This window comes from Eptatretus burgeri, chromosome 5 (assembly GCF_056783735.1).
Source record: "Eptatretus burgeri isolate ZD-2024b chromosome 5, Ebu_testis_v1, whole genome shotgun sequence".
Lineage (NCBI taxonomy): Eukaryota > Metazoa > Chordata > Myxini > Myxiniformes > Myxinidae > Eptatretus > Eptatretus burgeri.
In genome coordinates, this window is record NC_140965.1 from 97,443,809 (window position 1) to 97,456,989 (window position 13,181).

A 13,181-nucleotide genomic window follows, 5' to 3' on the forward strand; every position below is an offset into this window, starting at 1 on the left:
AAACGTCCATTTTTTACCAGATTTGCTTTGATTTCCTGTAGAGCACCTCACAAAACCTCTGAAAATATAGAAACAGATCTGGCAGATGCTATGGATAGGCAGTCCCTCTGGAGGACAGGGTGCATCAAGTCCAGGAATGAATGCATTAAATCATGTAGCTCAATGAAGCTAGTTAATTTTGGCATGTTCCAAAAATTTTTGTTACTCAATATAATTCTCCAAACAGTAGAAAAGGATAAGTTTAATGCTTTGGAAATTTCACATTTTCTTGTGTATCTTTGGAGAAGGAGGGAACATAGCATTGCTTGTTTAAAGCAAATAGGTATATTGGCTTCGTTACAAGACTCGTTATTTCTTTAAATTATCAGATTTCATAACAGATTTCGACACTTATTTAGTCCCGACGATATCTGATCTTCAAAACCGAAATAATATTTCGATGATACACGTTAATTAGTCCGTGAGAGTAGATCATGGAAAATCGTATCATATAATGTATGAAATCACTCCAAGCTCCTAATTTGAAAACTATAGGGCTTACAAAAGTAATTTATACAGCAATTCGTAGCTATTATGAATAGGCATTCGATAATATGAGTGAGGAAAGTGAAAAAAAACTTTATCGTTCAGAAATCGTTGCGGCCTGATCCAAATGAAGGCATGGTTGAGCAGGCCAAAAAACATGGCGGCTTCAGACCCCAGCGAGATTACTCAGGAAACGCCTTGAGACCCCAGAGAGCGAGGTGGCCGAGGATCACCTCATGAAGGATATACTTAAATAAGGCCGTTAATTATCTTCAAAAGGGGTGTTTTAATTAACCCAAGCACCCAATTTTCACTCTTGCACTTTCTTGGAGTTTTCTTAGTGTAACTGCAAAGTTTCAGGCTGCTTGGTTTTATAGTTTTAGAGTTATGGAGGGACACACACACACACACACACACACACACACACACACACACACACACACACACACACACACACACACACACACACACACACACACACACACACACACACACACACACACACACACACACACTGCCTTTTATTCATATACGGTAGATACTGTAAATACTTTTCTCTGAAAGAGTTGTCTTTTTGCACAAGAGGAGTTAAGTTTCTACTGCGGCATTTCTTTTGAAACACCCTACAGAACAGGAAAGAAACAGTGAAGGAAAGAAGGGAGAGCATAGCTCATCAGAGTGTGGCTTATATGGAATGGACGAGAACAAAGAGGAACAGCCGTGTTTTACAGAAACACATGTTCACATAAACACCAAAAATACAACTCCTGACAGGTAACTTTTCATCCAGAGATCTCAAATCAATGGATTTCACTTGGTGTGGTGTCGATTTTCTGTTGCTATTTCTCAACTCAAAAGGTTGAGTCAAACAATCCAAAATCCAAATCCATTGGGACCATACTCCATTGGGTGTAGAGCATTAGTGCTGCCCCAGCAGTCTCCTGGGTTATTGGGCACAATCCTGGACAGGTCACCACTCCAACACAAGGAACTTTGTTGCAGGAGGAGGTCATTCGGCCCATCATGACTTCACTGCACCAACCCCAGTTGGCCAGGCTATCATCGCTCATCCACACACAAGTTACAAACAAGTCCTATCAATATTCCCATACCTCTCTTTCGCCAATGCATCCAGGTACCTATATAATTTCCATTTAAACATTATCCACCCCCTCTACTGCCACTACCTTTCCAGGGAGACCACTCCATGCATTAATCACTCTCTGACTGAAAGACCCCTGCCTTAAAACTATCCAAACGCTCATCTTCTTTACATTCAAGCTCTGAACTCAGGTGCTAACACTGTCTACTCTTCTGAAAAACTCCACTGCACCGATCTTGTCCACACCCTTCATTATCTGAAACATCTGCATCAGCTTTCTCGTAATCACCTTTCTAATAGATAAAGTCCTGTCTCCTTTGACTGCTCCTCATGACTTCGTCCAGCTAACTCCAGAATCAATCTCGTAGCCTGACGCTGTGCCATATCTATGGCAGCTATGTCCTTCCTCATATGTGGTGATCAAAACTGCACACAATATTCTAAATGAGGCCTCACTAAATTCCTATACTGTACAGTGTTAACACTACCTCCTTTGATTTACAATCGATACAAAAAACCCTGTTTGCTTTACCTATAGCTGCCTAACATTGTCCTGTCTGCTTACCCACCGTATCTATTACCATCCCCAAAACCTTCTTCTGTGTGAAACGCTCCAAGATTACCTCTTGTATCATGTAATCTCTATTTTATTTATTATCCTTTCCCATCCCTAATACCTTACATTTCTTGATGATAAATTGCATCTGCAAATCTTTTGCCAAATCTATTAAAGTATTTAGACTTTCCTGAATAAAATCAACCCCACCTGACCCCTCTCCTCCCTCTCTACCTTACCTCCAAGCTTTGTGCCATCGGCAACTTTAGAAAGCCGAGTCTTAACCCCACTGTCCAAATCGTTTGTGTAAATTATTATGAATAATAATGGTTCAGCATCGATCCCTGACGTGCTCCAGTACCGATCCCGATGTACCCCACTATTTACATCTTCCAAACCTGCCACTATTTACTTCTTATCATTAATCCAGTTTCAAATGCAGTTAGATAGTCTACCAGCCATACCACAAGCCCTCACCTTGGCTAACAACCTTCTGAAAGTCTAGAACACCACATTCATTGCTAACTCCAGAATCACTCATCCACCCAAACAGAAACTACTGCGTAGAACTCCAATAAATTTGTTAAACATGATCTCCATTTGGCAAATCCATGCTGACCACCTTTAATTAGTTTGAAAATATTCAAATGTTTCCCTATCCGCTCCTTAATTAATATCTCTAACACCGTGTTCATAAATGAAGTCAAGCTAAGAGGTCTATAGTTCCCCAATTCTTCTCTGGATAATTTATTACCTCCACCACCAATGGGGGATGGAAGTTGTATTTCCACCCATCTTTGGCTGTTTGTTTGTCTGTTGTTTTTTTTTTATTTTTTATTTTTGTATACCTTGGTCGAGGCTCATATGAGAGCTAACACACAACTCACAGCAAGGAGGCATGAGACAAGAGGGGCGGGAGTGGAAGGGACAAAACAGTGGGGAACAGACACATTAGGTGAACTGTGGAAGGGAGAGGGATGGGGATGGGACGGGGAACATTGCGAAGAGAAGATGGACATTTCAGGGACTTTCAGGAAGGAAAGTAGGAGAAATGAAGGAAGTGGGCTTGGGTGGATTATCGGGGGTAGAAAAGATCGAGGATTTGGATGGGGGAAGATAAGAGGTGGTGGTGAACAGCTGTTTTGAAAGCCTGGAGGGAAGAATGGGAAAGAATAGAGTGAGGAAGTTTATTCCAAAGGCGGGAAAAAAGAGGAATGAAAGAGTGAAGATGAGCAGTGATTCGTGATTTTGGTAGTTTTACCAGAAGGGGGTTGTTGGCGGACCTTGAGCGCCCTGTGGAAATGTGGTGGGGACAAATCGCAGAGAGAGCAGGGGGGCAAGGCTGGAGAGGAGTCGGTAGAAGACAGAAAGACCACCGACCAACCTGCGGTGATTGAGTGAGAGGCCCAAAGACTCAGCTTCATTGCGGGAGATGCAGATGATCTTAAATGCCCTGGTTTCGACAGCGTGAAGCCGAGAAAGGTGGGAGGCAGGAGCACCAGCCCAGAGGGGAGAGCAGTACTCCATCAGGCTACGGACAAAAGCTTTGTAAGTGGTCAGGAGCTCAAGAGGGCCGAGGAAGGACTTAGCACGACGGAGGATTCCCAGTCGGCGACTGGCTTTTGAGGCGAGGTTGGAAATGTGACTTTCCCAGGAAAGGTCATGGCAGATAGTGAGACCTAGAAGCTTGAAAGAAAAGACTTCTTCCAGAGGATTGTTGAGAAAGTGGATGGGGGGGTTTTGTAAACGGTCCTTTCGAAGAGACATGGTGAGAGTGTGAGATTTGTCTGGATTGAAAGACATGTTCCACGTGTTGGACCAGTTTGTGATTTTATCCAGATCTGCAGTGAGTGAAGAAGCTGCTGCTTGCCGGTCTGAGGGATGACAGATGGTACGGCAGAGGGTGGAGTCGTCGGCAAAGAGAAATAGAGGATTTTCCAGAGAGTCCGAGAGATCATTAATGAAAACCAGAAAAAGAACAGGGCCCAGAACGCTACCTTGAGGAACTCCAGCCTGCACAGGAAGAGGGGATGAAAGAACTCCATTTAGGGCCACACGTTGACTGCGACAGGAGAGGAAGTCTGCGAGCCATGAGTGGAGATGGCCTTGAATACCATGGGAAGAGAGTTTGGTGAGTAGGGCAGGGTGCCAGACTGTGTCAAAAGCACGTGATATGTCCAGGGATACGGCTCGGATTTCCTGTCTGGCATTGAGGACCTCCATCCATTGATGGGAGAGCAGAAGCAGCATATCCAGGGTAGAGTGACCTGGTCTGAAACCAAATTGATGATTGGAAATCAAGCCATTGGAGAAGAGGAAGGATTTCATATCTGAGGCGATGATGGATTCCATCACCTTGCTGATGATTGGGAGAAGGCTGATTGGTCTGTAGTTATAGGGATCTGTTTTTGCACCTTTTTTATGCAGGGCAGTGATGTTAGCAGATTTCCAAGCAGATGGCAGATGACCTTGGGCAAATGAGAGGGTGAATAGAACAGAGAGAGGGTGAGCAAGAGCAGAAGAGCAGGCTTTGAGGACACGTGGGCTGATGCCGTCTGGACCGGTTGCAGAATCTGACTCGAGGTTTGAAAGCAAGCTCTCCACCTTGTCAGGAGAAAAGGATACAGAGTCCAGGGACAGTTGGGTGCGACTGGGTAAAGTGGGTAGAGATAGTGATGGGTTTAGGACACAAGATTTAGCTGCAAACACCGAGTTTAGACATTCAGCTTTATCACGTGTGGAATCAGCAGTGCGGCCATTTGAGGTAAGGGAGGGGATGGAGGGGGAACATACACCAGAAACAGATTTGATTAAACGCCACCAGGATTTTGAGGAGGGAGAGAGGTTTGAGAGTTCAGACTTGAGATGAGAAAGATGTTGTTTTCTGGCTCTCCTGAGGGTAGATACACACTTGTTCCGAGCTTTGTGGAAAGAACTGAGATTGCCCTCAGTTGGGTTTGCTTTCCATGAGGCAAAGGCAAGTTGTCTCAGGACAACTGCCTCGCCACAAGCTTCAGTAAACCAAGGGCGGGAGGAAGGGTAAGACAACTGAAGACGAGAGGGGATAAATCTGTGCATGAGGGAGAGCAAGTTTCTTTGAAAGAATTCCCAGGATGAGTTGATGTTTGAGAAAGTAGTGATAGGAGACCAGTCTGTAAGTTTGATGGCTGATCGGAGACCCTGCCAGTCGGCTTGAGTGAAATGCCAGACTCGACGGCGGTGAGGTGGTTCTCTGATAACAGCCAGAGAGATGTCCACTTTAACAAGGACGTGGTCAGAAGAACCAATTGGAGCGAAGGAAGAGCAGCAGATATTGTCAGGGAAATTTGTCAAAATCAGATCCAGAAGAGATGGAGTACCATTGGTTGAGATCCGGGTCGGGAAGTTGACTGATTGAGTCAGTCCCAATGAGTCGCAGAAAGCTTTTGCTGAGGTGCCATGGCAGGTGAGAGAGGTACCCACACCTAGCCAACTGGCGTGATGACAATTGAAGTCACCACATAAGAGGAAGAGAGAGTTTGGATGAGAAGATAGAAGATGGTCCATGTTTTCGGATAGTGAGATGTAGATGGAGTCATCACTGTTCGGTGGACGGTACAGTACACATATAAACATGAGGTGGGAGTGGAGGGGAAGCCGAAGCCAGAGGTATTCCTGGGGGTGTGGGGGAGTGAGAGCAGTGCATGGAGAGTGAGGAATAGAGTCTTTGATGAAGAGAGCAACACCTCCACCAGGACGAGGCTCAGGTCTGTCATACCGTAAGAGGGAGTAGCCAGGGAGAGATACTTGGGAGTCAGACACGTCTTGGGAGAGGAAAGTTTCTGTTAGGCAGATAATGTCTGGTTTGTCAGTGGCAACCTGTATGGAAAGATCTGAAAGGTTTGAGCGAAGGCCCCGGATATTTGAGGTCCACACTTTTAATGAAGAGGAAGGGGAGGAGGCTTTGGGTGCAGGAGGTGGAGGGGGAGGGGAGGGTAGGACAAGGGACGAGGGGGCAGGTAAGGAGGGTTGCTGAAGGAGTGGGGGGTATGGCAGAGGAGCGAGGGGAGGGCGCCGAATGAGGAGGAAAGGCTCTGTGGTGCTGGGGGAGGGGGGGGACAAGAGACAAGGAAGAAGGCAGTTGAGGATTTGAGGAGGTGGAGTGAAGAGATGGAGGTGAGAGGGCAGTGGAGGGAGGCAGGTTGGTGGATGAGAGGGGGGGCAACTTTGAGAAGGAAGAGTGAGGGGGATGAAAGGTGGGAGAAAGGTGAGGGGGAGATTTTTGAGAGAGGTGAGAGGGAGGCTTGGAGGGAGAAGAGTGGGATGGTTGCTTTGAGAGTGAGAGTGAGGGGTGAGGGGGGTGAGTTGGCACTGAATTTGGAAAAAAATTCAGCTGCCAGCTGTTTGTGGGCAGGGTATCTCAAAAAGTTGCAGACAGTGAAATTTGGTGGAGAGGTTGGGTGTGTGACACCACACTTATCACCACACTTTAACTTTATTAACATTTAATCACCACAGTTAACACCAACCTTATCTGCTCTTTCACCTCCTGCAATACTCTAGGATGCATATTATCTGGTCCTGGAGCTTTTTCATCCCTCAATGTCTCTTGTGTGGGAGAATTTGTGGCAATAATAAGCGACAACAGACAGTTCTTTCTTTTGCACATTTAAACAAGAAAAAGAGCAATCAGAGATTGCAGACCCTCACCAGGACTTGTTTTGTGTAGTGTATTTTGTGTGGAGTTTGTGTACTGGTGTGTTACGTAATTAATAAGAGACATAATTAGAACTGCCACTATATAACTGCTGGCAGTAATGACCGGGTACCAAGACATCCCACTTTGATTGGACACCTGGCCCTGACCCATGACTTTTTATTATTCAACTGCATTTAGAATGGGAATAAAATAAAGTTAATTCAAATCAAATGGAAGACCAAATAGGTACAGCCCTGCATTGGAGTAATCAGAAGGAACCCAAACAAGAAAAAAGCAAAGATGAAGTCATCAGGAAGAACCTGGATAGGATTCACATTTCAGCTACTACTCCTCGACCCTCAACCCCATCCAGGCACAGCCAAGAGAGCCTCATTCAAAAAAAAAAAATAGAAATAATAAAAATTAAAAAGAACCCAGGTCAAAAAAAATTCACTAATTATGGCTGCCAGACCATGTGTCCAATCAAGTTGTAATTTATAACATGTATTCCCCGTCACTACTAGACCATAAATGTGAAGTTTCAACAGACATTGATCGATTAATTGATTGATTAAGCGGTTCCAGAGAAAACATTATTTAATATTTTTCTTCAATCCAATATAGCTGCCAAACCATGTGACCTATCAATTATTCCTTAACAAACTTGCACACCCATGCCTTGGGAAATATTTTTGTGGAGTTTCCCCTCGATCTGTCTAGTCGTTCTGGAGAAGATTTTTTTATAGGTTTTTGGGTAAATCTAATATGGCTGCCAAACCATGCGACCTATGATGTCATATGTGTGAACCTTTTGTTCCTAATGGATAGGCGGTCATACATGTAAAGATTCGCCTCGATCTGTTCAGCAACTTGAGATTTTTGAAGGTTTTAAAAAAACAAACAACATGGCTGTCAAATCACGTGGCCGATGACATCATCAATTTTTGCTGTGGAAAAAAACAATTATCCCTAGATGGCCCTCAAAATTTTTCATACTGATCAGATGTAACATTCTACATATGCAGTTTTGACGTCATAAAAAATCACTTATTCCCCATGAGGAGTACTTGTCGTGTGTCAAGTTTTAATTTTTTCCTTGGTGCGGTTTCAGAGATACAGTGGCCCAAAGGTTTTCCGTTTTTCCAACATGGCTTCCACACCACGTGACCTATGATGTCAAAATCATCATTAAAACATTCTACAGGAGTAGACGCACCTATGGTGAAATTTTTTGTCTCAAGCGGTTGCAGAGAAAAACACGAAAGTTCTGTGCATACAAATAAACAAACAAACAAACAAACAAGACAGACAAACAAACAAACAAGCAGTCATAGACTGGTACTTACGAAATCGTCAACTTGACCTCTGACCTTGTCTAATAAAAGCTGTCTCTTGAGAAGGTAGCGACATAAAACAGAAGTTTCTACGATGATTCTGTACCAAACCATCAACAATTGAATGTTTTGGATGTTTGACCTCACTGTGACCTTGACCTTTGACCGATTTTGACCAAAGTCTAATCAGCGCTAGCCACCACCCTCCTGAATCACGTGGTGTAATTTGACATTGGAAGCTTCTTCTGTTCTCGAGTTATCATTTTTTGGATGTTTGACCTCACTGTGACCTTGACCATTGACCGATTTTGACCAAAATCTAATCAGCACTAGCCATCACCCTCCTGAATCATGTGGTGTAATTTGACATTGGTAGCTTCTTCCGTTCTCGAGTTATCGTGCCTACAAACAAACAAACAAACAAACAAATAAACAGAAACGGAAGGCATCAATATACTTACGAAATCTTTAGATTTCGTAAGTAACAAATGGACCCAAATGTGTCAATAATTCCTTCGGTGAGGGTAAAAATGCAATTTGAGCAGGATTTATTGACTTGCACAACAAAAATTCCACCTGATGCCCAATAGATGAAAAAGAGGTATGCTTGATGTAAAGATGAAGTGGTGACATCATAAACAAGAAAGCAAGTTGACAAAGGTTCAGAACACCAAAAATGAACTTCACCTGAGTTGAAACGTTTTTATCATTTGATGATCTCCATGGTCGTGAATCCTTTTTATCTGGAAACAAAAAAGTCAAAATAACGTTTTATTTTTATTTTATTAAAAACATTTTTTTTTAAATACCTGAGCTTGGTTTAATTATTATTCAAACAAGTCGTTATATTCACAAAGACAACAGAGCATTATATCTTTAACAATGAGCTGTGGTCTCTCTATGCAATGTCCCATGTATAATGAAGTCAGCACAGGATGGCCTAGAGGTACACAAACTCGCCTCCAAGTCGAGCCTGGGTTTGAATCCTGACCCACCTATATAAAAAAACCAAAAAACTGTTATCCCAATGTTTCACAGGCAGGGTGATTCATTAATGTGTGTGCCATCCCTCAGATGGACGTTAAACTGGGTTTCCCATCTTCCAGCATTAGTTGGTGGATGTTAAAAATCCCATGGTGTCCTTCATGAAGAGTAGGTGAGCTATTGCCAACACCTTGAACAAATTCCAAATTCCTGCCATAACCAGCAGAGTGCATTGAATCAGAGTCACATCCGCACTGTCAGCCAATGATGTTACCCTGCAGGCTTGTGCTGCACACGGAAGAAGACGATGGAGTCAGCAGCTTGTGAAGCATGCAAGATGAGCCCAAGACTTTCACGCACTAGTAAGCCTAAGCCACTTTGGTCAGGAATTTGGAACTTGGGATCTTCAACAAATTTGGGAAGAATCTTTAATGAACTGGAGGTGAGGTGAACTCATAGGCAGGAATTTAGAATTTGGTGGGGGGGGGGAACCTTTGGATATTTAACATCCACCAATTAAGGCCAGCAGACGGGTCCCCAGCTTAATGTTCATCTGAGGGATGGGCAAGTTTGGGATACAAAGCATTGCTTGCAATACACCAATCTGACTGTTTATAGTCAGGTCTACAATCGAACCCATATTACACAGAAAAATGGTAAGTTAATGACCTATGCACCATCCTATCATACATGTGACAGACATGGAGTGCCAGCTCAAATTTTGTATTCAATCCTCAGGAGGATGATCTACCGATCCATCCAATAGAGAGTGGATCAATGTCTCTTGAGAGTTTCAGATTAATATTTATGTTGGAGGAATTATGTGCATATCATGATATCAATTAATATACTGTATCTGATTATGGGTGGAAACATTAATGAAACTAGAGGTCAAAATCCAATGTAAAAGTTTCAAGTTAATTACACTGAACAACAAATTTCAAAAATTTTTTTTTACTGGAGATGTGTAAAGTGATTAAGACTAATTTGGGTACGCTGATTTCAAAAATCATAACCGTTTTGCTGTATCACGTCAGGATTTTCAGGAACAGAAATATTCCCATTGCCTAGAAGTCAGGATTTCAATGAAATTTACATATGTCTTTAACATGTCTATTTCGTACAATTGTTGTTAACTTGTGTTATATTTCTTTCTTTCAGATAAAGATGAGTAGGCGTTCCTGTACCAATCATCCTGACAACTTCTGTTATGTCTGTGGTCGGTATACCAAAAAAGATCAACAGCGAAGTATATCTACAGCAGTGAAAATGAAGGCCGCCTACTTTCACTACTTCGGGTGTAAGGTGGGGGACCAAGAACAGAGCTGGGCACCACACATCTGCTGCACAAGCTGTCACACAACCTTGACTCAGTGGTTGGTGGGCAAGCGCGCGAGCATGCCATTTGCGGTGCCCATGATATGGCGTGAGCCGCAGAATCATCATGATGATTGTTATTTCTGCTGCACAAGCATCGCCGGCTTCAACAAGAAGAATAAAGGTCACATCAAGTACGCTGACTGCGTCTATGCTCGTAAACCTGTCCCTCATGATGACGAGAACCCCGTTCCAAAACCTCCAGCTGATCAGAACATAGCTGTAAGCAGTGGTGAAGAGGATGGTGATGATGAACCTTTTGAACCCGACACTCAAGAATCACACCTTCTGAACCAGGGAGACTTAAATGATCTTGTAAGAGATCTCTCGCTGTCAAAGGCGAAGGCAGAGCTGCTTGGATCAAGGCTGCAGCAGTGGAATCTACTTGAACCTAACACCAAGATATCCTTGTTCAGAGCACGTCACAGAGACATGGCTGAGTTCTTTGAGATGGAAGACACGATGACATTCTGCAGTGACATCAACGGTCTGCTGAAAGAACTTGGGTGTGATCACGATCCTGCAGACTGGCGCCTCTTCATCGACTCGGGGAAGAACAGCTTGAAGGCTGTTTTGCTCCACAATGGCAACGAGAAACCATCAGTCCCACTGGCTCACGCGTTCGGCATGACAGAGACCTATGAGACTATGCGGCAGCTGCTTGATTCCATCAAGTACAATGACTTCAACTGGCACATCTGCGGAGACTTGAAAGTGGTGGCGCTGTTGTTAGGGCTGCAGTCAGGCTACACGAAATACATGTGCTTCCTTTGTCTCTGGGATAGCAGAGACGACAAGAATCACTGGACGAAGAAAGATTGGGAAGAGCGAAAAGAGCATGTACCTGGTCGACACAACGTGAAGCATGTCGCCCTTGTCGACCCAGCCAAGGTTTTCCTTCCACCACTCCACATAAAGCTCGGCTTGATGAAAAGTTTTGTACGGGCAATGGATCTGAATGGGCGTGGGCTTTTTGTTTGGGCTCAAGGAAAAGTTTGGCAACACCTTGTCGGAGGCCAAGATCAAGGCTGGTGTCTTTGTTGGACCGCAAATCCGACAGATTATGAAGTACGAAACTTTTCCGACAACTCTAAACCCCAAAGAGCTGGCAGCGTGGAGGAGCTTCAAAGCTGTGACGGACAACTTCTTGGGGAACGAGCGCGCGGACAACAATGAAGAAATAGTGCAGCAGCTGCTGGAGTCCTTCAGGAAACTTGGCTCCAGGATGTCCCTGAAAATCCATTTCCTACACCAGCACCTGAACTTCTTCCCTGAAAACTTGGGAGCAGTCTCGGACGAGCATGGCGAGCGATTCCACCAAGAGATTTCACTCATGGAGACGCGTTACCAAGGGCGGCACAACCCGAACATGATGGGCGATTTCTGCTGGTTCCTGCATCGTGAAACTGACACAGAGCAGCACAAACGCAAAGCCAAATGCCTAAAGCATTTTTAATTACATTCTAGTGGAGTTTTTCTGTAATTTCTATAATTTTGAAGCATTCATGATGAAATAAATGAATAAATGAATTTTTGTAAATTTCATTGAAATCCTGACTTCTAGGCAATGGGAATATTTCTGTTACTGAAAATCCTGACGTGATACAGCAAAACGGTTATGATTTTTGAAATCAGCGTACCCAAATTAGTCTAAATCACTTTACACATCTCCAGTAAAAAATTTTTGTTGTTCAGTGTTATCAATGCTGAAAAATGTTACGTATCATAATAAAAGTGAAAAAGTCATTTTAACCTCGTAAGATCCATGAAACACATTGCTTTATACAATTTATAATGCTTGTGGAAGAGAAAGGGTGAGATAAAATAATTTGCTGCATACACTGTAAGAGGTATAAGCCAAATTGTTGTTTTTTCCCCCCACCTTTCAACAGAAATGGAATTTTGTTACTTCCAGATTGGGATGGAAGGATAATTGTGGCCCTGGAGGTATGTGCACTCACTTTTAAGTTGTCAAGCTGAGGTTTGAATCTCGACTCAGCTATAAACTGTAATCCTGGTGTTTCGCAGGCAGGGCGAGGCATCAATGGGTGTGATATCCCTCAAACTGGGTGTCCTGTCTGCGAGCTTTTGGTCGTGGACATTAAAGATACCATGGTGTCCTTCATGAATAGTAGGCAAGCTATTGCCAGCACCCTGCCCAAATTACAATTTCCTGCTCTAACCTACAATGGGGCACTGTGGCAGTGGCGCAGCTATTCCCCCAGCAAAATGATGCAACAAGCAGCCATTGGCTGCATACGAAAGGAAAAAAAAGGACTTGAAGATTAAGACTGGTCCAACATACTATTTTATATTCAGTTACTCAACTAACCCTGGCACCCTGACCAAATTCCAAATCCCTGCACTAATCTTCAGGTGGGATTGCATCAGTGGTACAGCTGCACTCCCAGAAATGATGCAACAAGCAGCCAGGTGCTGCATGTAAATGAAGTAATAAAACACTTTTACATTACAATCAGTGAAAGATTAAACTGATGGATCAAATACCCACCTAAATTCTCAGAGTTGTTACCAATGGGACATCTGTGTACATCGAGGGGCTCCTGTAAAGGTATAATGATATTTGTGTTTGGTGAGGTACACAAGGACTTATAACATCTTTAC

The 13,181-nt window shown here is 43.5% G+C and overlaps 1 protein-coding gene across 17 annotated transcripts in view; it reads right to left on the bottom strand.

The window, feature by feature from the left end:
* The window catches only part of AHI1 (Abelson helper integration site 1), a 245,127-nt gene that overhangs the window by 182,383 nt on the left and 49,563 nt on the right, over positions 1 to 13,181 (bottom strand). For all 17 annotated transcript variants that reach the window (XR_015058634.1, XM_085883040.1, XM_085883032.1 and 14 more), the window contains exons 21-22: positions 13,069 to 13,120; positions 8,883 to 8,938 (exon numbers count right to left, since the gene is read on the bottom strand). Coding sequence is in view for 16 of the 17 variants with exons in the window: in XM_085883040.1 (XP_085739166.1) it covers positions 8,883 to 8,938; positions 13,069 to 13,120 (108 nt within the window). In the remaining variant the exon portion in view is untranslated. The remainder of the gene's footprint in view (positions 1 to 8,882; positions 8,939 to 13,068; positions 13,121 to 13,181) is intronic.